Source organism: Dendrobates tinctorius, unplaced genomic scaffold (genome assembly GCF_039654945.1).
Source record: "Dendrobates tinctorius isolate UK_male_01 unplaced genomic scaffold, ASM3965494v1 ptg000124l, whole genome shotgun sequence".
NCBI classification, from domain to species: Eukaryota; Metazoa; Chordata; class Amphibia; order Anura; family Dendrobatidae; genus Dendrobates; species Dendrobates tinctorius.
In genome coordinates this window covers 822,961-850,514 of record NW_027361792.1, presented here as the reverse complement: position 1 = coordinate 850,514, position 27,554 = coordinate 822,961, and the positions used below count along the sequence as shown (strand labels likewise).

Genomic DNA, 27,554 nt, shown 5'->3' with positions numbered 1-27,554 from the left:
CCCTGACGGATCTTACAAAAGGGAAAGACTCCGTCATGATTAAATGGAGTTTAGCGGCTGAAGAAGCCTTCCATAGCCTAAAACGGGCACTTTGCTCTCAGCCCGTACTGGTGACTCCGGACTTCCGCAGCGAGTTTGTGGTACAAACGCATGCCTCTGATACCGGTATCGGGGCCGTACTGTCACAAGTGAGGGACGGAGTGGAACACCCAGTCCTCTATCTCAGCAGGAAGCTGAATAAACACGAGCAAAGGTATGCAGTCGTAGAAAAAGAGTGCCTCGCCATTAAGTGGGCGAAAGTTCAGGCTGATCACTGACCATGCCCCTCTCAAGTGGATGCACTTGAACAAGGAACAGAATAGCCGGGTGACCCGGTGGTTCCTTGCCCTGCAGGCCTACACTTTTACGGTGGAGCACCGCCCAGGGGTACAGATGGGGAATGCAGATGCCCTGTCTCGAGTGCACTGTTTGGCGGGTGTCATTGCTCGACCGGAGTGGTCTGAGCAGAGGGGGGGGATATGTGAGAATCATGTGGGAATAGTGGATGAGGGCAGGTATATCTCGCCCAGATTCCTTTCCTATGTGGCCTAGTCTGGTCAGTATCTCACCTGGTGACTAATGAATAATGGGAGGTGGATATAAAAGGATGCCAGGTGGTTGTGTGAGTGTCTCAGCCTGGGGACACAGAGAGCCTGTCTGTGTGAGAGACACACGTGAGTGAAAGCAGTGCCCACTGCAACTGTGGTTTGGATGGACGGGAGAAGCCCGCCAGTTGGTAGTTAGGTTGTCCATTGTTTAGTTAGTGCCGGACAGGCAAGGATTTGTTTTATGTTTTATTTCCTTTTGCATTGCTTTCACCGTTAATAAACCTGACCCAGGGTCAGTTACACCCGAATCCCAGCTCTGCGCCTGAGTTTCATGCTGAACGCACGTGACCTTTGACCCCAGCAAAGGCGATCCCGGAGTGTTTTATCACAGGTGCCATAAGAATAGAACAAACATATTCTGGATATGTCCACGACATCTCACCTACAATGATTACTATGTCTCCCCAATGGCACAGGGACCATTATCAAAACACGACTGTGATCCTAAAGAGTCGCTATGGCAATGGAAAGGGCATTATAAGATCCTGAGTCACATCCTGTATTATACTCCGGAGCTGCGCTCAATATTCTGCTGCTGCACTCACTGTGTACATACATTACATTACATTACATTACTGATCCTGAGTTACATCTTGTATTATACCCCAGAGCTGCACTCACTATTCTGCTGGTGCAGTCACTGTGTGCATACATTACATTACTGATCCTGAGTTATATCCTGTATTATACTCCAGAGCTGCACTCACTATTCTGCTGGTGCAGTCACTGTGTACATACATTACATTACTGATCCTGAGTTACATCCTGTATTATACCCCAGAGCTGCACTCACTATTCTGCTGGTGCAGTCACTGTGTACATACATTACATTTCTGATCCTGAGTTACATCCTGTATTATACTCCAGAGCAGCACTCTCTATTCTGCTGGTGCAGTCACTGTGTACATACATTACTTATCCTGTACTGATCCTGAGTTACATCCTGTATTATACCCCAGAGCTGCACTCACTATTCTGCTGCTGCAGTCACTGTGTACATACATTACATTACTGATCCTGAGTTACATCCTGTATTATACTCCACAGCTGCACTCACTATTCTGCTGGTGCAGTCAATGTGTACATACATTACTGATCCTGAGTTACATCCTGTATTATACTCCAGAGCTGCACTCACTATTCTGCTGGTGCAGTCACTGTGTAAACACATTACATTACTGATCCTGAGTTACATCCTGTATTATACCCCAGAGCTGCACTCACTATTCTGCTGGTGCAGTCACTGTGTACATGCATTACATTATTGACCCTGAGTTACATCCTGTATTATACTCCAGAGCTGCACTCAGTATTCTGCTGGTGCAGTCACTGTGTACATACATTACATTTCTGATCCTGAGTTACATCCTGTATTATACTCCACAGCTGCACTCACTATTCTGCTGGTGCAGTCAATGTGTACATACATTACTGATCCTGAGTTACATCCTATATTATACTCCAGAGCTGCAGTCACTATTCTGCTGGTGCAGTCACTGTGTACATACATTACATTACGGATCCTGAGTTACATCCTGTATTATCCTCCAGAGCTGCACTCACTATTCTGCTGGTGCAGTCACTGTGCACATGCATTACGTTACTGATCCTGAGTTACCTCCTGTATTATACTCCAGAGCTGCACTCACTATTCTGCTGGTACAGTCACTGTGTACATACATTACTGATCCTGAGTTACATTCTGTATTATACCCCAGAGCTGCACTTACTATTCTGCTGGTGGAGTCACTGTGTACATACATTACATTACTGATCCTGAGTTACATCCTGTATTATACCCCAGAGCTGTACTCACTATTCTGCTGGTGCAGTCACTCTGTACGTACATTACATTACTGATTCTGAGTTACATCCTGTATTATACCCCAGAGCTGTACTCACTATTCTGCTGGTGCAGTCACTCTGTACGTACATTACATTACTGATCCTGAGTTACATCCTGTATTATACCCCAGAGCTGCACTCACTATTCTGCTGGTGCAGTCACTCTGTACGTACATTACATTACTGATTCTGAGTTACATCCTGTATTATACTCCAGAGCTGCACTCACTATTCTGCTGGCGCAGTCACTGTACATACATTACTGATCCTGAGTTACATCCTGTATTATACCCCAGAGCTGCACTCACTATTCTGCTGGTGCAGTCACTGTGTACATACATTACATTACTGATCCTGAGTTACATCCTGTATTATACCCCAGAGCTGCACTCACTATTCTGCTGGTGTAGTCACTGTGTACATACATTACATTACTGATGCTGAGTTACAGTCATATGTAAAAGTTTGGGCACCCCTATTAATGTTAACCTTTTTTCTTTATCACAATTTTGGTTTTTGCAACAGGTATTTCAGTTTCATATGTCTAATAACTGATGGACTCAGTTATATTTCTGGATTCAAATGAGGTTTATTGTACTAACAGAAAATGTGCAATCTGCATTTAAACAAAATTTGACCGGTGCAAAAGTATGGGCACCCTTATCATTTTCTTGATTTGAACACTCCTAACTACTTTTTACTGACTTCCTGAAGCACTAAATTGGTTTTGTAACCTCATTGAGCTTTGAACTTCACAGCCAGGTGTATCAAATCATGAGAAAAGGTATTTAAAGTGGCCACTTGCAAGTAGTTCTCCTATTTGATTCTCCTATAAAGAGTGGCATCATGGGCTCCTCAAAACAACTCTCAAATGATCTGAAAACAAAGATTATTCAACATAGCTTTTCAGGGGAAGGATACAAAAAGTTGTCTCAGAGATTTAACCTGTCAGTTTCCACTGTGAGGAACATAGTAAGGAAATGGAAGAACACAGGCACAGTTCTTGTTAAGCCCAGAAGTGGCAGGCCAAGAAAAATATCAGAAATACAGAGAAGAAGAATGGTGAGAACAGTCAAGGACAATCCACAGACCACCTCCAAAGACCTGCAGCATCATCTTGCTGCAGATGGTGTCACTGTGCATCGGTCAACAATACAGCGCACTTTGCACAAGGAGAAGCTGTATGGGAGAGTGATGCGAAAGAAGCCGTTTCTGCAAGCACGCCACAAACAGAGTTGCCTGAGGTCTGCAAAAGCACATGTGGACAAGCCAGTTACATTTTGGAAGAAGACCCTGTGGACTGATGAAACAAAGATTGAGTTGTTTGGTCATACAAAAAGGCGTTATGCATGCGCTGTATTGTTGACCGATGCACAGTGACACCATCTGCAGCAAGATGATGCTGCCGGTCTTTGGAGGTGGTCTGTGGATTGTCCTTGACTGTTCTCACCATTCTTCTTCTCTGTCCTTCTGATATTTTTCTTGGCCTGCCACTTCTGGGCTTAACAAGAACTGTACCTGTGTTCTTCCATTTCCTTACTATGTTCCTCACAGTGGAAACTGACAGGTTAAATCCCTGAGACAACTTTTTGTATCCTTCCCCTGAAAAGCTATGTTGAATAATCTTTGTTTTCAGATCATTTGACAGTTGTTTTGAGGAGCCCATGATGCCACTCTTCATAGGAGAATCAAATAGAACTACTTGCAAGTGGCCACTTTAAATACCTTTTCTCATGATTTGATACACCTGGCTATGAAGTTCAAAGCTCAATGAGGTTACAAAACCAATTTAGTGCTTCAGGAAGTCAGTAAAAAGTAGTTAGGAGTATTCAAATCAAGAAAATGATAAGGGTGCCCATACTTTTGCACCGGTCAAATTTTGTTTAAATGCAGATTGCACATTTTCTGTTAGTACAATAAACCTCATTTGAATCCAGAAATATAACTGAGTCCATCAGTTATTAGATATATGAAACTGAAATACCTGTTGCAAAAACCAAAATTGTTATAAAGAAAAAAGGTTAACATTAATAGGGGTGCCCAAACTTTTACATATGACTGTACATCCTGTATTATACCCCAGAGCTGCACTCACTATTCTGCTGGTGGAGTCACTGTGTACATACATTACATTACTGATCCTGAGTTACATCCTGTATTATACCCCAGAGCTGCACTCACTATTCTGCTGGTGCAGTCACTGTGTACATACATTACATTACTGATCCTGAGTTACATCCGGAATTATACCACAGAGCTGCACTCACTATTCTGCTGGTGCAGTCACTGTGTACATACATTACTTTACTGATCCTGAGTTACATCCTGTATTATACCCCAGAGCTGCACTCACTATTCTGCTGGTGCAGTCACTGTGTACATACATTACATTACTGATCCTGAGTTACATCCTGTATTATACTCCAGAGCTGCACTCACTATTCTGCTGGTGCAGTCACTGTGTACATACATTACATTACTGATCCTGAGTTACATCCTGAATTATACCACAGAGCTGCACTCACTATTCTGCTGGTGCAGTCACTGTGTACATACATTACATTACTGATCCTGAGTTACCTCCTGTATTATACTCCAGAGCTGCACTCACTATTCTGCTGGTGCAGTCACTGTGTACATACATTACATTACTGATCCTGAGTTACATCCTGTATTATACTCCAGAGCTGCACTCACTATTCTGCTGGTGCAGTCACTGTGTACATACATTACATTACTGATCCTGAGTTACATCCTGTATTATACTCCAGAGCTGCACTCACTATTCTGCTGGTGCAGTCACTGTGTACATACATTACTGATCCTGAGTTAGATCCTGTATTATACTCCAGAGCTGCACTCACTATTCTGCTGGTGCAGTCACTGTGTACATACATTACAATACTGATCCTGAGTTACATCCTGTATTATACTCCAGAGCTGCACTCACTATTCTGCTGGTGCAGTCACTGTGTACATACATTACTGATCCTGAGTTACATCCTGTATTATACCCCAGAGCTGCACTCACTATTCTGCTGGTGCAGTCACTGTGTACATACATTACATTACTGATCCTGAGTTACATCCTGTATTATACTCCAGAGCTGCACTCACTATTCTGCTGGTGCAGTCACTGTGTACATACATTACATTACTGATCCTGAGTTACATCCTGTATTATACTCCAGAGCTGCACTCACTATTCTGCTGGTGCAGTCACTGTGTACATACATTACATTACTGATCCTGAGTTACATCCTGTATTATACTCCAGAGCTGCACTCACTATTCTGCTGGTGCAGTCACTGTGTACATACATTACATTACTGATCCTGAGTTACATCCTGTATTATACTCCAGAGCTGCACTCACTATTCTGCTGGTGCAGTCACTGTGTACATACATTACATTACTGATCCTGAGTTACCTCCTGTATTATACTCCAGAGCTGCACTCACTATTCTGCCTGTCATATATTGGTGGCATCCCCAGGACAGATACTACCAGCGTCCATCTAAACCTCGTGTCTCCATGAGCCGCAGCTGCTACAGACCATAATTGTGACCTCAAATATCTCCTATGACTTCAAATACCGACTCGCAGAACATCGAGCAGACGCCATTAATACTTGAGCTTTGAGTTTCTACATGTTCTGAAGAGCACAAGATAATATGATAAATCTGAGGAGTCGTCCGGCCACGAGGAAGCAGCACGGCCCCGATTCATCGTCGTCTCTGCGCCCTTTTTCTGGAGTAAGAATGGTTCCGGGGCGACCATTGTGTCTGCCCCGCACTCACTGTCCTTTATGTGGTTTCTCCTGTATTTTTGTGACTTTAGTGCAAACACACAGCAACAACGAACATAAGGCAGGAAAAGAAAGGCGCGTCTTCCCGAGATCTTTCCTCGGTTACATGTGGTTTCTCTATTGTATCAGATTGTGGCGTAAAATAGTAAGGATCAAGTTTTTTGATTTTTTTTTTTATATGGATTTACCAAGATCACATTAATTTTATCAGATTTTCATCTCTAAAAATGAAAAAAGGAAAAATCGCTCGGTCCAGCAAGAGTCAATTTAGCAAATCCATAGCAGATGTGATCTTTTCTGACACCGTCCCCTTCTGGGCCATTACAGAGGCCTATGTACAGGGGTAAGTGCGGCGTGTGCCATGGGTGCTGGATACCAGGGGTGGTGCCTACAAGATGTTTCGCCTCGGTCTGAGTATTTAGATCCAGGGCTAAGGCCCAGCTATGTCTCTCGGTATTAGGGAATATGGACTTTACTCTACAGCCACGATGGAGGCTCGTGACATCCATACATAACACGTAGGTCCAAGCGCTGCCATGTTGTGCCCCGATGCCAAGCAGCTCAGTGGGCAACAACAACTTGGACCATTTTGGAGACATTCCATAATTAGCTTCTCAAAAAATATCTTCATACCTAAAGTGGTTACTCCCTTTAAAATTGGATGGAACAAGACAGGGTCAGACAAGCCCAACAGGGTAGATGATGATCGTCAGGTGGAGACGATGCTACAAGACAGGGTCAGACAAGCCCAACAGGGTAGATGATGATCGCCAGGTGGAGACGATGGTACAAGACAGGGTCAGACAAGCCCAACAGGGTAGATGATGATCGTCAGGTGGAGACGATGGTACAAGACAGGGTCAGACAAGCCCAACAGGGTAGATGATGATCGTCAGGTGGAGACGATGGTACAAGACAGGGTCAGACAAGCCCAACGGTAGATGATGATCGTCAGGTGGAGACGATGGTACTAGACAGGGTCAGACAAGCCCAACAGGGTAGATGATGATCGTCAGGTGGAGACGATGGTACAAGACAGGGTCAGACAAGCCCAACGGTAGATGATGATCGTCAGGTGGAGACGATGGTACAAGACAGGGTCAGACAAGCCCAACAGGGTAGATGATGATCGTCAGGTGGAGACGATTGTACAAGACAGGGTCAGACAAGCCCAACAGGGTAGATGATGATCGTCAGGTGGAGACGATGCTACAAGACAGGGTCAGACAAGCCCAACAGGGTAGATGATGATCGCCAGGTGGAGACGATGGTACAAGACAGGGTCAGACAAGCCCAACAGGGTAGATGATGATCGTCAGGTGGAGACGATGGTACAAGACAGGGTCAGACAAGCCCAACAGGGTAGATGATGATCGTCAGGTGGAGACGATGGTACAAGACAGGGTCAGACAAGCCCAACAGGGTAGATGATGATCGTCAGGTGGACACGGACACAAAGGTTGCAAAAAAGTCACCTCCAAATTGGTTTGTCTTCTGCTCAATCAGCTGCCCGGGGGGTCTATTATTGATCACAAATAATCTCTTCGATGTGCTTGGTGATCTGTTCTGTGTGTGCAAAGACCACCATGGAGGGAGAACCTCAGAAGTGTGGACTTGAGGACCCCCAAACTCTGGACACAAGTAAAAATATAATATACCGAGCACCACGTACCAATGGGCATGAAGGGCTGAGACGGCTGGCTGGGGCGAGACATGCCAATGACATTCACAGCATAGATCCTCATCTCGTAGATCACCCCTTCAATCATACGCTTAGACTCGAAGGTCAGCTCCTTCACCAGGTCGTAGTTCAGCCGCATCCAGCGGTAACTCTTCGTCTTCTTCCTCTCCAAGATGTAACCTGCAGGGCCGGTGATACGAAGGGTTAACAACAAGGATAGGTGATAGTGACTATATCTGCGGGGGTCCCGACTGATAAAACCCTCACTGATCGGTGTCTCCGGTATAAATGGAGCAGTGGTCATGGAGGTATACTGCTGCTCACTTCAATCTCTATGGAACTGCTGGAGATGGCCAAGATTTATCTTACTGCATGAATGTTACCATTTTGTGGATGGGGGACTCCCCCCGCACGCCGTCAGCAGTGATACACCCTTGTGTTATAGGGGTATTGAGGTCTTGGTCTTGTCTGATCATCACTCACCCGTGATCGGCATGCCGCCATCATATTTTGGTGCCTCCCACTGAACGGTGCAGAAATCTTCTCCAATGTTCAAGATCTTTGGAGCCTCGGGTGGATCGGGTACCTCTGTGAGAAAAAGGACAGTAAGAAGATTGGGGTGGATCCAAAGAAATAAATCATACAGGGATCTAATCTAAGCATCTATAGAGTCTGAGCAGCCTCAGCCTGGGTCTGTGTTTCGTTAATACACGGTAAGCCAATGGATACGAGTGTAGACCGCCATTTGGATGCGTAATATTACATCATGTTCTACGTAGCGTGAATCCATCAGCCTCCCCATCCCCAACATTGTGCTGCACCAGGAGAACCTATATATGACGTTCCTAGAAGGTTCTCTTGCACCAGGTCCTCTAAGTAAGTGTTCCCAACCAGTGGAAATGGAGGCACAGGTGACCCCCAGTTGTGTAGCCTCCATAGGAGTCCTTACCCCAAGCACTGGCCGAGGACAACATGGCATACTAAGCGCCAAACAGCGCAGACAAGCATAATAATGTATATACACTCACTGGCCACTTTATTAGGTACACCATGCTAGTAAGGGGTTGGACCCCCTTTTGCCTTCAGAACTGCCTCAATTCTTCGTGGCAGAGATTCAACAAGGTGCTGGAAGCATTCCTCAGAGATTTTGGACCATATTGACATGATGGCATCACACAGTTGGCGCAGATTTGTCGGCTGCACATCCCTGATGCGAATCTCCCGTTCCACCACATCCCAAAGATGCTCTATTGGATTGAGATCTGGTGACTGAGGAGGCCATTTGAGTACAGTGAACTCATTGTCATGTTCAAGAAACCAATCTGAGATGATTCGAGCTTTATGACATGGCGCATTATCCTGCTGAAAGTAGCCATCAGATGTTGGGTACATTGTGGTCATAAAGGGATGGACATGGTCAGCAACAATACTCAGGTAGGCTGTGGCGTTGCAACGATGCTCAATTGGTACCAAGGGGCCCAAAGAGTGCCCAGAAAAAATTCCCCACACCATGACACCACCACCACCAGCCTGAACCGTTGATACAAGGCAGGATGGATCCATGCTTTCATGTTGTTTACGCCAAATTCTGACCCTACCATCCGAATGTCGCAGCAGAAATCGAGACTCATCAGACCAGGCAACGTTTTTCCAATCTTCTACTGTCCAATTTCGATGAGCTTGTGCAAATTGTAGCCTCAGTTTCCTGTTCTTAGCTGAGAGGAGTGGTACCCAGTGTGGTCTTCTGCTGCTGTAGCCCATCTGCCTCAAAGTTCGACGCACTGTGCGTTCAGAGATGCTCTTCTGCCTACCTTGGTTGTAACGGGTGGCAATTTGAGTCACTGTTGCCTTTCTATCAGCTCGAACCAGTCTGCCCATTCTCCTCTGACCTCTGGCATCAACAAGGCATTTCCGGCCACAGAACTGCCGCTCACTGGATTTTTTTTCTTTTTCGGACCATTCTCTGTAAACCCTAGAGATGGTTGTGCGTGAAAATCCCAGTAGATCAGCAGTTTCTGAAATTCTCAGACCAGCCCTTCTGGCACCAACAATCATGCCACGTTCAAAGGCACTCAAATCACCTTTCTTCCCCATACTGATGCTCGGTTTGAACTGCAGGAGATTGTCTTGACCATGTCTACATGCCTAAATGCACTGAGTTGCCGCCATGTGATTGGCTGATTAGAAATTAAGTCTTAACACACAGTTGGACAGGTGTACCTAATAAAGTGGCCAGTGAGTGTATATATATATACACGAGTACATATCATCTCCAGCACGGCTATGCACATGGTCTCTTACCGATAACCTTCACATTAATGGTGGCCTTGTCCTCTCCAGCTGGATTCTTCAGCAGGACGGTATATGCACCTTCGTCTGACTTCTCTGCCCCCTCAATGGTGAACACACAGTGGTCCGGGTGGCACTCTACATGGACTCTGCCTGCAGCTTCTGAAATGATCTAAAGCACAAGATTATTACTGTACAGATCATAGAAGGGGCTGCAACATTCTGTCCAGCGGATAGAATGTCTGTCATCTCTCACCATACCGCGGACACCAGGGTGTGTGCAAACACTCAATATTTGCTAGTTTAAAGGGGGTTTTCCATCTTTGGAAAAAACTTTGCCCATCAGTCCAGCTTACAGAATACCCACCATGTGTAAGTGTTATGTAGCCGAAAGTTTGTCCAAGGGCGGAAAATCTCTTATAACCGTGCACAAATTGGCCAATCTGTGCCCACCAGCCACAACAAGGTGCCCCTTCTTTGATAGGACCCTAATTCTATCAAACATGCTTCTCCTGGTGGGCACAGACAAATCTATCTATATCCTATTGATCTCCTATGTATTCAATAAAGACGAGTAAAGAGGTTTGCAAGACTCTGGCTCAATGGCAGCAACGGTAATCTGTGGCCGCCGGACCCCAGCCCTACGAAGCCCCTGATACCTGCTGGAATCCCTGGCTGGACATACAGTAATGTCTGCATCATCCCACAATGATGACATCACAGCTGCATCATCCCACAACGATGACATCACAGCTCTGTTTTTAACTGGTACGTTTGAACCCGCTTTATCCAGAATACCCACTGCACCCCTGAACCCTCATGCATTCCTCACCCTCTGTTTTTAATTGGTATGCCTGTACTCTGTTTTTCCCCTGACTTTAATTCCATGTATCATACTTCAAACTTACTATATGCATATTGATTTGCCCATGCTCCTCCCACCTAGTGTTTTCCTTTCATCTTATTATGCCTTTTTTTCTCCAGATTTGATGCTAGTCAAATGTCCCATTAACTGCAATCTGTTAATTGCCCCCTGCTGTGAACCGTCCTCCACCCCCTTCTCCTCCTCCCTCCCGCCCTCACCTGGCTTCATTTCATGGACATTTGAATGGTATAAGTTGAACAGAGCATGTCAGATATGACCTTGGTCAGATGTGACATCATTTAAAGTGATACATGAGAAATATTACCAGACTGTTACACCAGAAATCGGTCAGACGGTAAGACTAACCACTGCTTTCTTCCTTGACTTGTTTTTTTCTTTTTGGCCCCCCCGGCTCTTTAACCATGCTCACATTTGCCATCACCGTTTTTGCTCCACTAATCTTCACTCTCCTTCGCTATCCCCAAACCCCTGCACCCTCGAACCAAATAACTATCTCCCCCTCCCTCTTACCCCCCCACCTCACTTTATCTGCAGACATACTCCTTAACCTCAGACCTCTCCTACTAACATACAATACAAGACGATCACTCTCCTTCACCCACCTGCTTTCCCTTTCTCTGTTTCTTCTCACTGCTGGTGACATATCCCCCAATCCTGGCCCCCCCCTGCCTCATACATACCACTAATCCTCACCCCTATCTTTCTCTCACTAAGAAAAACTACCGCAATCCCTCACACTTAAAACCTGTGCCACTGACCCCCACACCCCACACCCTCTTTCTGGAGCACTTTGGAATGCTCGCTCCATCTGCAACAAGCTCCACAACATCTTTACCTCCCGCAACCTTTCCTTCCTGGCCCTGACTGAGACCTGGCTGATACCCCCTGACATGGCTTCCCCGGCCGTACTGAGTTATGGCTCAGCCACTGCCTTCATCGACCAATTCTCGACCTGGCTCCTCCATTTTCTCTCTTCTGACATCCCCACCATCATTATGGGGGACTTCAACATTCCCATTGACACCCACCAGCCAGCAGCCTCCAAACTCCTGTCACTTACCCCATCCTTTGGACTTACTCAGTGGTCCTCCACAGCCACCCAAACAGATGGACATACATTAGACCTCATCTTCCTTCACCCGCCTCTGTTCCCTATCTAATCTCACAACCTCTCCCTTCCCTCTATCTGACCACCATCTACTCACCTTCTCATCCTTGTCCTTCTCACCTGCCCCCCATGTCCAGCCACTAGCACATCCTCGCAGAAACCTCGCACACCTAGACACTCACAGACTCTCAGACTCTCTTCTACCTCTGTCCTCCATATCTTCACTCCACAACACGGACAGTGCCACCGCTTTCTACAATGCCACCCTCACATCAGCCATAGACTCAGTCGCCGCTCTCATGCATGGCAAAGTGCGACAAACCAATAGGCAACCCTGGCACAACAACCTCACCAAAAAACTTCGACAAGCATCCAGGGTCGCGGAGCGGCATTGGAAGAAAACACGCCTGCCAGACGACTTCACTGCTTTCAAACAAGCTACACTTGCCTTTAAATCAGCCCTCACCTCTGCTAAACAGACCTATTCACAAACCTTGTATCTTCACTATCCCACAACCCAAAACAACTGTTCAGCACATTCAACTCTCTCCCCTGCCCACCACTGTCACCTCCAACTCCCCTCATCTGCTGAGGACTTTGCCACCTACTTCAAAAACAAGACTGACCAAACAAGGCAAACCTTTACAGTTCCACCACCCCAACCGCTCCACATATCAGCCCTCTGCCCTTCCCTAATAATCTCCCTCTCCAACATCACTGAAGGAGAGCTTACTCATCTCCTTTCCAAATCACACCTCACCACCTGTGCACTTGACCCCATCCCTTCCCACCTGCTCCCCAACCTCACTGACATGATCATTCCAGCCCTAACCCATCTCTTCAACCTATCCCTAACTTCTGGTACCTTCCCCTCTGCCTTCAAACATGCCACCATAACACCCATCCTCAAAAAATCAAACCTTGACCAAAATGCTATGCCCAGCTATCGCCCCATATCACTGCTCCCGTTTGCTTCCAAACTCCTTGAACAGCATGTCCATGCTCAACTTTCCTCCCACCTCTCATCTAAAGGGGGTTTTACACATAGCGATATCGCTAGCAATAACGCTAAAGCGTCACCGATTTTGTGACGCAGCAGCGATATTGCTAACGATATCGCTACATGTGATACCTCCGACCGGCTCCCCCGCTGGTTATCGGAGATCGCGTGAGATCGACCAGGGTTCATTTCTCGTCGTCGGCTTCCTGCTGGCGCCGACGAGCGAGCCATGGACGCAGGCAGAAGACATCACCCTCGCCGCATCTGAAAGGTAAGAGCGACCGCCGACCGCTGCTGCATCGCTAGTGAGATCTGCCAGTTTGGCAGCTCACTAGCGACCATTCAGTGTTGCACCAGCGATTCTGACAGGGTCATATCGTAGTCGGGATCGCTGGTGCAACGCTAAATGTAAAGGGGCCCTAACTCCCTCCTTGACATCCTCCAATTTGGCTTCTGCCCCCACCACTCCACTGAAACTGCCCTGACCAAAATTACTAATGACTTACTCACAGCCAACGCTAACAGACAGTTCTCCATCCTCCTCCTTCTTGACCTGTCCTCTGCATTTGACACAGTTGACCACTGCCTACTGCTACAGATTCTTTCTTCCCTTGGCATCAAAGACCTTGCCCTGTCCTGGATTTCCTCATACCTTTCTGACCGCACATTCAGCGTTTCCCACTCCCACACTACCTCCTCATCCCGCCCCATCTCTGTTGGAGTCCCCCAAGGTTCTGTCCTGGGACCCCTACTTTTTTCCATCTATACTCTTGGCCTAGGACAACTCATAAAGTCCCATGGCTTCCAGTACCACCTGTATGCAGATGACACTCAGATCTACCTCTCTGGCCCAGATGTCACCTCTCTGCTGTCCAGAATCCCGGAGTGTCTATCAGCCATATCCTCCTTTTTCACCTCTCGCTTCCTAAAACTCAACGTAGACAAAACTAAACTCATTATCTTTCCTCCATCTCACGTATCTTCCCTACCCGATCTATCTATTATGGTAAACGGCATCACGCTCTCTCCCGCATCTGAAATCCACTGCCTCGGAGTAACTCTCGACTCTGCCCTGTCCTTCAAACCGCACATCCAAACTCTTGCCACCTCCTGTCGCCTCCAACTCAAAAATATTTCCAGAATCCGTCCATTCCTCAGTCCTCAATCTACTAAAACTCTTGTACATGCCCTCATCATCTCCCGCCTTGACTACTGCAACACTCTCCTCTGTGGCCTCCCTGCTAACTCTCTTGCACCACTCCAGTCTGTCCTCAACTCTGCTGCACGACTAATCCACCTCTCTCCTCGCTACTCCCCTGTCTCTCCCCTCTGCAAATCCCTCCACTGGCTCCCAATTCCCCAAAGAATCCAGTTCAAACTACTAACACTGACCTACAAAGCCATCCACAACCTGTCCCCTCCCTATATCTCTTAACTAATCTCCCAATATCTTCCCTCACGTAATCTCCGGTCCTCCCAAGACCTCCTTCTCTGCTCCACACTTATTCGTTCCTCACACAACCGCCTCCAAGATTTCTCCTGAATATCCCCCATCCTCTGCAATTCCATGCCTCAACATGTCCGAATATCCACCACCCTCGGATCCTTCAAACGGAACCTGAAAACCCATCTCTTCAAGAAAGCTTACAGCCTGCAATGACCATTCTGCCGCCTCACCACCGCCTGAGCTGCCGCCTCACCACCGCCTGAGCTGCTGTACCCCCGACCTTCTGTCTCTTCCCCACTATCCCGTAGAATGTAAGTCCGCAAGGATAAGGTCCTCTCCCCTCTGTACCAGTCTGTCAGTGTAAATTTGTTTACTGTTAACGATATCTATAACTTTGTATGTAACCCCTTCTCATGTACAGCACCATGGAATTAATGGCACTATATAAATAAATAATAATATATAAAGCTCAATGTGTGTGTGTGTGGGTGTGTGGGTATGTATGTATGTCCGGGATTGGCATCCGCACCGTCGCAGCTACAGCCACCAAATTTGGCACAGTCAAACGTCTGGACCCTGAGAGCGTCCTAGGCTATGTTGTGAGGCAAAATTTTAACCCCGCGAGTTCCAATTCACCAAACAATTTTGCCCCTATCTACATACTGGGGGAAAAGTGTGTGTGTATCAAGCCCCGCCCCTCATTATGATGTCATAATGGTTGACTATGGGATGGAGGATATGTATGATGGGTATATGGGCACTGGACTATGGGATGGAGGATATGTATGATGGGTATATGGGCACGGGACTATGAGATGAAGGATGTGTGATGGGTATATGGGCACGGGACTATGGGATGGAGGATGTGTGATGGGCATATGGGCACGGGACTATGGGATGGAGGATATGTATGATGGGTATATGGGCACGGGACTATGAGATGAAGGATGTGTGATGGGTATATGGGCACGGGACTATGGGATGGATTATATGTATGATGGGTATATGGGCACTCGACTATGGGATGGAGGATAATTATAATTTGCTAGAACTAACCACAGTTAGTTACTGTGCCCGGGCAGCGCCGGGCTCTTCAGCTAGTAATAATAATAATCACAGCTACATCATCCCACAACAACGACATCACTGCTGCATCATCCCACAACGATGACATCATGGCTGCATCATCCCACAACGATGACATCACGGCTGCATCATCCCATAATGATGACATCACGGGTGCAGAGCCCCACAATGATGACATCACACCTGCATCGTCACACAACTATGACATCACGCAATGCCGATTAAACCATGGATGCCGGCAGGTAGTAGGTTCGTAGGGCTCTGGTCTGGTGGCCACATACTCCCAACATCGCGGGTGGACAAGGGTCCAATGGACATTCTCTCATCTCTCTATCCCTCTACCCCTCTACCCATGTTCCTGTGCAGTTACACACCATAACACCAGTGGGGTGAGTGGTTGGTGATCACACTCCAGACAGCTCACACGTGATATCAGTAATTGTGCACACTCCTCACTTCGTACAGCACATGGAGGGCAGGGTGCCCACTTACATCCACATCGTCGTCGGCCTCCTCCCCCGGCTCGGGGTGAGTCCTTACATGGGTCTGCTCAATGACCTGATATTGGGAAATAAAGCTGAGACTAAAGAAGGGGCAGAGACGGAGGGAGCGGATGATGGGGGCTGACATGTTTTGTGCTCAGGACAGTGCGATCACAGCAAAAGTGAAAAACCATAACGATCAGAAGAAATGTCCAGCGCTCTGTTCTACATGGACGGTGCCAGAGGAGTAATATAATGCCATACTTGCCAACTTTCAGAAGAGACGCCAGGAGTTTTCTTTTTCCAGGCATTCCGGGAGTTGGTCTGGACCCCAATGCAGACTGTGTACCTGGCCCCCTCCGACCATTTGACACCTGTACGGGTGTGCGCACACGCTGCGGATTCTGCTGCGGATTGATCCGCGCCGATTTTGCAAAATCCACAGGTAAATCCGCAGGTCAAAAGATCTGCAGTTTATCTGCGGATTATCCTGCGGTTTTGCCCTGCGGTTTATCACCTATACAATGGAGGAGATGGCAAACCGCAGCGGAATCCGCAGAAAGAATTGACATGTCAATTCTCTCTGCGGATTAGAAACCGCAGCAAATCCGCGCGGAAACATCCACACTGTCTGCACTGCGGTTTTCGTTTCCCATAGGATATTATGGTGCTGTACACCGCAGCAGAATCCGCAGCGTGTGCACACACCCTAACACGGGTCTGTTTCTATGAGGCAAAGACCTTCTGGGCCCCTGGGATCCCTGCGCCTCTACACCCCCTCCAGATGCCCTAACGGTACAACTATGGAAGGGAGACTTGTTTGGAATTAGGCATGGAGACCTAGCACCCCTCCGCTGTAACCTTTGGTAACCACCAATAGTCCTGCCAATCCCAGTCCAATGTTACTGGCTTTACTGGTTGCACTATCACTCTCGATTGTCACATTTCAGGTCTCCTAATCCTGTGGGTGGGAGCCCTAATTCACAGCCAGGAGATTGGGTGGACCAGGCAACCCTCCAGAGATCGTGGGCAAAGAGGTATTGGAGTAATGCAAAGTTGGCGACCAGACTCCGGCTCTTTCATCTTCCGCTATCATTTCAAAGGGGTCGTCTGCTTCAGTCAGTCTCTTTTTGTTAGAAAAGTCTTCAAATGATAAACAGCTATTGGCTTCTTCAGCGATCAGTTGTGATCTGTCGGGAAACCAGTAGCAAGTGCTCAGCTTCCCAACAGCACCACCGCAGGGGGGAATGAAGCATTACATGGTGACCACAGTTTTTCTGGTCCTTCGTGGAGGTCTGGATGTGGGCATCTACACCAGACAACCCCTTTAGGCTGAAGAGACCACTAATCAGGGGGCTTAATCATGGTTGCAGGGGGTGCAGGAGAAACAGCGCCCAGACCTACAGGCCCAGCAACAGAGAAGAGGCAGCACTGTATGGAGTCTTGCATCTGCAGCGCTCAAGTCCACTGCATCCAAGCAGAAAATTGGCATTTGAGTTGAGAATGGTGCAAAGTGGGTACCCATCTCATCTGCGCCATGCTCACATGCAGGAGCTGCGCTCTGGACTGCAGCGCTGTGCGTATCAGCAGAACCGCACCTACAGCTGTATTGCTTAAATATGCTGGCTGCCTGTGCCACCTGATGCCTGAAACGCCGGAGGATGTGGAGAGCGGAGGGACCCACGTTATGCCACTGCCTCTGACGTTATCAGTGGGGGCTGTGAACTGGGACCCCCCACTAATCACTTGGAAATTGTGATTTCAGGTCTGGATCTCCGAGCTTAGCCCAACAAGTAAGAGGGGGCTCCGTCCATATTTGCACGATTGATGCCCCCATGGACCAAAACCTAAACAGAAAGCAAAATGATCAAAAAAAAAAAACGCCAAGAAGGAAGATGTGGCCGCTCCTTACATTATCCCCCTTGCTCCAGATCACTGTAGGCGCCGGATCTCCGGTGATGGGAACGTCAAGACGCAGCTTGTTCCCAGCGACAACGATGATAGTGTCGGCGTTACCGGACATACAATCCAATTTAATCTTCGGAGGTTCTGATGAGGATGAAGGATCCAGATGAGATCCGAGAACGCGACAATGGACAATACGTCAGTCACATATACGGCCGTGACGAAAAAATGTGAAAATACCCCACATGAGGGTACTGGGGCAGATCGCAGCGGAGCGTGACGTGCCATGGACTTGGCGCCTCTTGTATGAAGTTAGACGCTTACTATAGGTCATTAATTGGTGATCGATACTGACCAAGACCAAAAGGAAATCGTCTACTATAATTCCAACTTTTTGCACCAGAATTTTGGTGCTTTTTAAGAAAAAGAAATCATGGTGCAGTCAGAACAAAAACACACGCAATCGAATCCTTAACATGCACGACGTCAAGCAAAAAAGGAACTGCACCGAGAGATATTTTCAGAACTCACATTCTATTACTCTCTAACAATAAATACACATAATATATGATGCTACGGGCGACTAAAATGTTGCATAGTAAGGACTACGATATCAGCAGGACATAGACCTGACACATCACATACACAGAACAACGCACCTTGTCTGGGAACAAAGTCAATTTTAATCTCTGTGGAAATAAAAAGGAAAAGAAAAGAGGAGATGACGACGTAAATCTAATACCAGGCTGAGTGATATGGCAGCATCTACATCATTTAGACACACCAGTTCTATGCTGATCCGCTCTGCATTTCGTTGCGGAAAGGCTGGGGATTCACCATTTATCCTTTGCAGTATATAAATGCAAGGGTTGGACTGCAGTCTAACGGAAAATCCGAAGAAAGGCCCTGCCACACTGCTGGTTTTGGTATATCTATTGTCTAAGTTTAGTTAAGAACGGTCATTGACAGTCTGTCTATGTAGCCTATCACTAACCGTAATCACTTAGACAAACGCAATTCCATAAAAAGCTGGGAAAAGGAATGCACTGATCTGGAAATCCGTTATCGCCATAATTTTATCACGCGGAACATAGAACAGATCAGAAGGTGAACCTCCCACAGTTTTATAATTCATTTAAAAATAAAATTAACTAATTTAGAGATTGATGGCAGCAACAAATCTCAGAACGGATGTGTCCGGGCCATGTCCGCCTTTGTTCAGTGTCCCCTTTTCTTCTTGCATCAGTCTATAAATGTCAGGGAGGTGTGAAGACATTCATGAGAGTTTTGGGAGAGGAAGGTTGTCCCCTTCTTGATGTTGGATTCTCGCTGCTCCTCAGTTTGGCGTCTTTGCCTGATTTTTTGCTTTAAAATGCGCTAAATATTATTAATAGGTAATAGAAAGGTCCGGACTGCAGTCGGCCAGTACATCATCAATAAACTCTTCTTCTGTGGAGTCGTTCTGTTTGATGGATGCATTATGAGTGTACAATTGTCTTGGTGAGATATGCAAGGTCTTCCATGAAAATAGACGTTGTCTCGATGGAGCAGATGCTGTTCTCACATCTCTATATGACGCTCAGCACTGATGACGTGTCTCAAGTGTCCACTGCCTCTGCAACAGACACCAATGGCCACCATAAATCAGGGATATAAACTGTGCACTGATAAACTGGATGGCCCCTCTCCTTGATAACAAGCTGGATGGTCCCTCTCCTCGATAAAGAGCTAGATGGTCCCTCTCATCCTAAACAAACTGGATGGCCTCTCTCCTCGATAAAGAGCTGGATAGTCCCTCTCATTCTAAACAAACTGGATGGCGCCTTTCCTCGATAACGAGCTGGAAGGTCCCTCTCCTCGATAATGAACTAGAAGATCACTCTCCTCGATAACCATCTGGATGGTCCCTCTCCTCGATAATAAGGTGGACAGTCCCTCTCCTCGATAATGAACTAGACCAGTGGTTCCCAAACTCCAGTCCTTGCTGACCCCAACAGGTCATGTTTTCAGGATTTCCATAGTGTTACACATGTGAGAGAATTCCTGATGCCTTGATGATACTTCCACCACAAGTGAAATACTAAGGAAATCCTGAAAACATGACCAGTTGGGGTCCGTGAGGACTGGAGTTTGGGAACCACTGAACTAGACGATCACTCTCCTCGATAACCAGCTGGATGGTCCCTCTCCTCGACAACGAGTTGGATGCTCCCTCTCCTTGATAATGAACTAGACGATCACTCTCCTCGATAACCATCTGGATGGTCCCTCTCCTCGATAACCATCTGGATGGTCCCTCCCCTTGATAACGAGCTGGACGGTCCCTCTCCTAGATAATGAACTAGACGATCACTCTCCAGCTGGTGATTTTATTACTCTTAGGTGTGTCTTTTTGGTACCAATAAAATGATAAACTTATTCATGTATTAAGTGTGCACATCCTTATTCCACTGATTCCTTCTTCTCCCATTAAGGCTATTGTACCTTCAATGCAGGGTGTAGCACCTGGTTTAGTATTATATTTGGTTATATATGCTTACGACACTATTGGTGCACCCCATTCCCTAGGTTGATGCTTAATCACTTGTTTTTGTGGATTGCACAGCAACCTGTGATCATAGACAATGATTTCTGGAAGTTTTCCTGATTCCATGCAGTGATTTGCATGACTGAATTATGCCTGAATTTAATTGTTCCATGTGGACATAAATTTATCCAGAATCCCTGAATGTCTTCATGATCTCCTGTACCATAGATGGGGGGAATATGTAAAGTTTTGCAATTTTACACTGAGAAACGTTTTTCTAGAATTCTTCCACAATTTTCAGATGCAAGTTGTTCACAGATCGGTGACCTCTGACCATCTTTGTTTCTGAGAGACTCTGCCTCTCTAACACGCTTTTTTTTATACACAGTGGTGACTTAGTAAAAAATTGTCCCGCCGGCTGTTTTTTTATTGGTTCCACTCACTTTTTCAGCCTTTACTTAACTCTTTGTGTCGCCTCCATCAAGTTCTAAATGAGTTACCGTATTTTTTTCAAATGAAATTGAAAAATGTCCGAAGTTCAACTTCTGATCTGTTTTATGTTCTGCTGTGAATAAAATAATGCGATGGGATTTCCAAATTATCATATTGTACTTTTCTATAGATTTTACACAATGTCCCAACTTGTTGAGAATCGGGGTTATACTGTGTAATGAATATTTATCAACATGGGATCAGAATAAAAGTGGAATAGCTGCCTATATGGTATACGATGCACATGTAACTCACCCATAAAGTGCAATTTTGCAGAAAGATTAAAGGCAAATCCATTGGGAATGAAGGAATAGTCTCCTTCGTCGGATGCTACCACATCATCGATGGTCAGCTTGTGAACTCTGCAGAAATAAAATGTTTTGTCAAAATGCCTCCATGGTCCTGATTTGCACGCTATTTCGCGTCAGTCTGGTCTCTTTGAGGCGGGTTGGGCGCACAAAAAATGCAACAGGGTATGTCCGGCACGCCTGGGCGCACACTGCAAAGAAACGCATGCGCACAAAAACGCTTACAAACGCTAGACCATGCGCACCCATGTTAAACATTGGGGCGCATTGCGCATGCACGCGCACGATGCGCTGCGCTAAAAAACGCTAGTGTGAAACCAGCCTTACCGCAGGTTATATGCAGCAAATCAGCTTTTTAAAGATTATTTACAGATTTATTTGCAAATTTTATTTCTATCTTATTAAAGGTAATGTCGGAAATCCACAACAAATCCGCAAATGTAATAATCCGCATTGAGAGTTTCTGCATCGTGTGGTTGGGATTTGTAACGTCTCCATCCATTTACTGGCTTCTGTAATCTTCTGCGGATTTCTACAGGTAAAATCTGCCGGATTTGCACCATGATTTTACTATAATTGTCCGCCCACTTGGTTTCGACTTTGCCCTGCAGATTTGCTCAGGAAAAATCCGCAGTGAATTAGATTAGCAAGTAAAAGGATGGAGACTTTACATATCTCACATGATGGCAACTTTTCAGGTGCAGACATTGACTTCTGAATTCTAGTATGGATTTTTCTTGCTGATTTTCCATTATTAACTTAACTGGGGTGGAAAGAAAAACTCTGCAAGTAACGCAGTGCAAAAGTTGTGGATTTTATACCAACTTTTTTTTAGCTGCCACTTGCACGTCAGTACGGATTAGGCTGGTTTCACACTTGCGTGTTTTTGTGCTGTATTTTAGCGCTAAAAAACGCATGCGCTTTTCCCCCCTATATTTTGCATGGGATGCGCTTATGTGTGCATACACATGCGTTTGTATGCGTTTTTGCGCGCATGCGTTTTTCTGTGGTGTGCGCTCGGGCGCACAAAATGCATCCTGTTGCATTTTTTGGGCGTCCGACTTGCCTCAAAAAACCGCATGCGTTTTTTTACAGCAAGACACCCATTATAAGTCTATGGGTGCGCATATGTGCGCATTGGCATGCTCATGTATGCGTTTTTTTGCGCATGCGTTTTTTTGTTGACCATTGGTTAGACAATGGAAATTAGGGGTTTGGGTTAGGGTTAGTTAAGGGGGTTTAGGGTTAGGGTTTGGGTTAGGGTTAGTATGGTTTGGTTAAGGGTTAGGCTTAGTAGGGTTTGGTTAAGGGTTAGGGTTAGTATGGTTTGGTTAAGGGTTAGGGTCAGGGTTAGGGTATGGTTTGGTTAAGGGTCAGGGTTAGGGTTAGTAAAGTCATGGTTTGGGTTAGTGTGAGGGGCCAACTAATGTTGGAAAAAAACGCAAACGCGGTAAAAACGCATACAAACTCATAAAAACGCTGCGTTTTTTTCATGCATGCTCATAAAAATGCTTGAAAAAAACGCAGCATTTGTATGCGTTTGTATGCGTTTTTTCCATGAGTTTTTTTGCGGGAAAAACGCGCTGCAAAACAAAGCAAGTGTGAAAGTAGCCTTATACTTGTGTTTTGTTTTTTTTTTGCTTATTGATAAATCTGCAACAAATCGACGCTCAGCGCTATGAAACCTGAGTTACAATTCTGCAGGAAGCTGTTGCTGGCGAGTTCACATTTTACCGCTGACCTTCCAATGTGGGTGACTTTGACCCTCTCGTTGGGAATCACTTCCTTTCCATTCTTCACCCATATTCCGGTGACCGTCTCATCCGATACCTCACACTTGAATACGGCCTGGTCCTTGGCCTTCACCGTTAGATCAGCGACGCCTTGCAGAATTTCCAATTGTTTTTCTGGAGAGAGGAATTGATAGAGTAAAAAGTGGTTAAAGGGCAATTCCACAACATAAAAAAAGTGAGAAATGTGTGATAGTAATCCGCCAGTAAAATCCTTTTATCACACCTGTAGTGTTCGTAGATTTATTTTTCAGATACACAGCTCCAAAACCTCTGCATATACATTTCATGCAGCCTCCACCAGAGGGCGCTCTCTGCATATGGCCTTATTATGGCCCTTTAAACCCTGCGGACAATTTTTGTTTTTCCCTCTTTTTCTTCCAAGACTCATAACCAGGGGTGTAAGCACAATAGGTGCAGGGGAGTCAATTGCACCCGGGCCCTGGAGCCTACGAGGGCCAAAAGTCCCTATAAAAAGACCAATACTGTTAAACACTTGCAATAATTGGGGCCCTGTTGGAGCTTGTACATTGGAGCCTGAGTTTCAGGTTACGCCACTGGCCATAACTTTTTATTTTTTTGGTCCCCACAGTCGTTCGAGGACTTGTTTTTTTTTTGCAGTCGTAGTTTTGAATGACACCATATAATGTGCTGGAAAACCGGAGGAAAAAAAAAAAGTGTGGTGAAATGGTGAAACAAATGCAATTCTGCCATTGTTTTAGTGGTGAAAAAAAATCCGAAATTTAGTAAAAAAAAAAAAATAAATAAAAAAAACAGAAAAAAAAAATCAGTTTGTGCTGCTGTTTCAGTTGGGAAGTTTTTAAAGGGGTTGTCTGGAGATGCAAAAATGCCCTTATGACATGTACAATGCTGTCCAGGCTCTTTCACCTACATGACCATATGAAAGGCCCAAATCAGACCCTTTACCCCAGTGTAACCAGTGAGGGACTGACACACGTGGGAGGCAGTGACAGGCAATGGATCACAGCTGCCTGAAAAATGCAAAACAAATCCCTTTAAATACAGAGCATCAGTCTCCAGCCAGCTCCTGAGCTCCCTCTAGTGGTGGCTGCTTGGAGCCACAATCTCTACATTTCTCACGGTATCCAATGTACTTGCCTTGCACCATCAGTTCCGCCACCGACTCTCCTCCGTTGGTCTTCACGGTGTAGTTACCGCTGTCTTCCACGGTCGTCTCGTTAATGATGAGGAAATGCTTCTTCCCATCCTTCTTGAAGCGATACTTAAAGGTTTCCTCTCTGGTCAGCTCTACTCCATCCTTCTCCCTGTAGGAAATAAGAAAAAGCCATAAAACAAGTACGTGGGACATCCTACAGGTGAGAGGCGCCACACGGAGCGCCAGGGCCCCAGTGCAAGTTCTGTGTCATCAGGGCCCCCCGCCGTTTATTATGGCACGTGGCAACTAAAACTAAGGTCTTTGACCAAATAGAACAAATGATACAAATTCCATAATTCAATGGCAGCCACAAATCTAAAAAAAAGTGCAAAAAAATACCAAAAATATATAAAATATAAAAAAAAGGTTTCCAATAATAAATAAAATACTATAAAAAATATAAGAAAAAAAAAGTATCTAAAAAAAGTCTAAAAAAATTTCAAAAAATATATAAAATATAAACAAAGGTTTCCAATAAATAAAATACTATGAAAAATAAGAAAAAAAAGTATAAAAAAGTGCAAAAATATATAAAATATAAAAAAAGTTTCCAATAATAAATAAAATACTATAAAAAATATAAGAAAAAAAAAAAGTATCTAAACAAGTGCAAAAAAATTACAAAAAATATATAAAATATAAACAAAGGTTTCCAATAAGTAAAATACTATAAAAAATAAGAAAAAAAAGTATAAAAAAAGTGCAAAAATATATAAAATATAAAAAAAGTTTCCAATAATAAATAAAATACTATAAAAAATATAAGAAAAAAAAGTATAAAAAAAGTGCAAAAATATATAAAATATAAAAAAAAGGTTTCAAATAATAAATAAAAATAATAAGAAAAAAAGCATCAAAAAAAAATTCAAAAAAATTACAAATATTATAAAATATTAAAAAAAAGGTTTCCAATACAAATTTTTTAAAATAAAAGAAAAAAAAGTTGCAGAGCGATGTGCAATAGCATTGCTTTCATATAGATGGCGCTCTTGTCACAGAAAAATCTAATATAGTATATGGTGAGACTGACGGCGCTCAGCGACAACTGAAAAAATAATTTTTATATTTGTTGATCCATCCTGTAACTAATATTCTTACTGTCACATCCTCCCTTTTTATCCATGATCTGTGCATTATTTTTTTTGTGCGTCATTTTTTAAAAAAAGTCTTAAGTCATAAATATGGGAAAATTTGGGTGAGCTCGAAATAAAAGTGATAGACGTGGTGTAAAATGCTTTAACACCGGAGCATGTAATGCATCCTTTCCCCTGCGGAGGCGCTGCAGTGGGAGTGGACACTGGCTGCCTAGATCTGCAGATGATCGCTTGGGATCACACCCGGGGATTAGCTTATTTTGCACTGATCCCAAAGTGAAAAACCAACTTGACGTCTTATAGGTTTACGCTGTGCATTTCTGGAGAAAACAGTTCGAAGTGGGAGAAGTGTCTGATTTCAGGGTGGGTGACACAGACTGCCCCCCGGGGGGCGCTATGCAGCTCGCAGACCTCCAGGCAAGGTGCCTTTCAGACGCATTTTGCTGACGAGGCTTCGCCCTTTACTTCTGCGCTCATGGAAGAGGCTTTTGGCAGCTGTGACATGACATTAATAAGATGGCCTCCCGGTGTGTGCGGAGGAGCGGACCGCTCCCTGCAGCCAGGGGCTATTTTAAATGCTGAAACCTATACCCTGTTGTAATTATCAGGGGGCCGCAGGAACGGTGCAAAAGGGTTTGTTAAAATGCCAACACTTCCTGGGAGAGGTGTAAGACTCGCTCCCTGCAGTGCGAGTGCTACTTCTCTGTGTAATCCAAACTCGTAATTAAAAAAGACAGGGTGTAAACACGTAACGAGGCCAAAGGTTCCGACCGCAACGTGGCAGAGGGTCAAGGACAACGGGGCAGAATCCCCGGCCCGGCCGGCTGCTGACATCATATCAGAGTACGTCATTCCTTCTCCAAAACAGGACCCCTACTCAATGTATATTTACACCATTCCCCTATATCAGAGCACTGGCCTATTACATGTAGTTATAGTGATAAAGAGAGCGAAGTCACTTTCTCCTGCAAGAACAGCTCCCTCACCCTCTGCTGCTGCTGTCATTCCCGTACTAGCTCTACCTCCTCTCAACATCTTTTCTTTGTTGTTTTTTCCGCTGGCATAACAAAGCAGATGTGTCATTCTGTGGATACGCCCGGCCCGTCCGTTCCACACCATGGAGGAATCGAGCCGTCCTTGTATTACAAGCATGGCTGCATCCTTTCTTATCAAATTCAGCCACTTCACATGGGTGCTGGATATAAGACTCGGGCCGATCGACTGATGTCCTTGAGGCTGCTCTTTGCAAGGGTTTCCCAACCGATAGGGGTTAAAAGCGTAAAATTGCAAAGTGCTCATAAAAACAAGCAACTTTGCAATTTACTAAAAATCCTCTCTGCTTGCAAACATTTGTTTTAAACCTATAAAGTACAGCTTGTTGCTGTAAGTCACTTGTCTATCAGCAGTGGCAGTCCTCCTAGGCATGGAGTTCAGCACTTACAAGCTCTTTTCTATAGACCTTGCAAGCGCTGCTCTGAAGCCTGAGTTCCCCTGCGCTCCTCCGATTCTGCAAAGTTAAAGCTGCCTCTACTTGCAACATGGGAGTGTGCACAGTTCAGGCCATGAGTGTAGGTGATAAATTCATCGTATTTTATGCCACAAAAGTGTCGTAAATTACCAATGAAATGTCCTCCAGCCCCCGACCGGAAGCCGGGACATGCACTCACCTCTTCTAGAGGAATGGTGCGGAGAACGCGGTGTTGGTGTATCGGGCCACAGACTAACAGCCCTCTACCTGTATCCTTATCACCTCATGGTCCATAGTCACTTACCACTTCACCTGCGCTCCTTCCTCTGACACTTCACATTCGAACTCCACTCTTTCTCCGACCATCACCGCTTGATCTTCCAGAGGACGCAGGATCAGCACCGGCGGCTCTGTACGAGAACACAGGGCATGGCATTAATCAATCATACTCCTCCCCTTAAGGTGTTCGGATCTCAGCAGCAGGAGATGAATGTGTTGATTTTGTGTGGGAAGT

At 45.5% G+C, this 27,554-nt stretch overlaps 1 protein-coding gene across 1 annotated transcript in view; it reads right to left on the bottom strand.

Moving 5' to 3' along the window:
• The window catches only part of MYBPC3 (myosin binding protein C3), a 95,213-nt gene that overhangs the window by 20,610 nt on the left and 47,049 nt on the right, over positions 1-27,554 (bottom strand). The window contains exons 14-23 of the mRNA XM_073541826.1: positions 27,345-27,450; positions 24,421-24,587; positions 23,253-23,418; positions 21,459-21,565; positions 18,844-18,873; positions 18,192-18,328; positions 16,290-16,355; positions 10,283-10,442; positions 8,465-8,569; positions 7,973-8,161 (exon numbers count right to left, since the gene is read on the bottom strand). Coding sequence (XP_073397927.1) covers positions 7,973-8,161; positions 8,465-8,569; positions 10,283-10,442; positions 16,290-16,355; positions 18,192-18,328; positions 18,844-18,873; positions 21,459-21,565; positions 23,253-23,418; positions 24,421-24,587; positions 27,345-27,450 — 1,233 coding nt within the window. The remainder of the gene's footprint in view (positions 1-7,972; positions 8,162-8,464; positions 8,570-10,282; positions 10,443-16,289; positions 16,356-18,191; positions 18,329-18,843; positions 18,874-21,458; positions 21,566-23,252; positions 23,419-24,420; positions 24,588-27,344; positions 27,451-27,554) is intronic.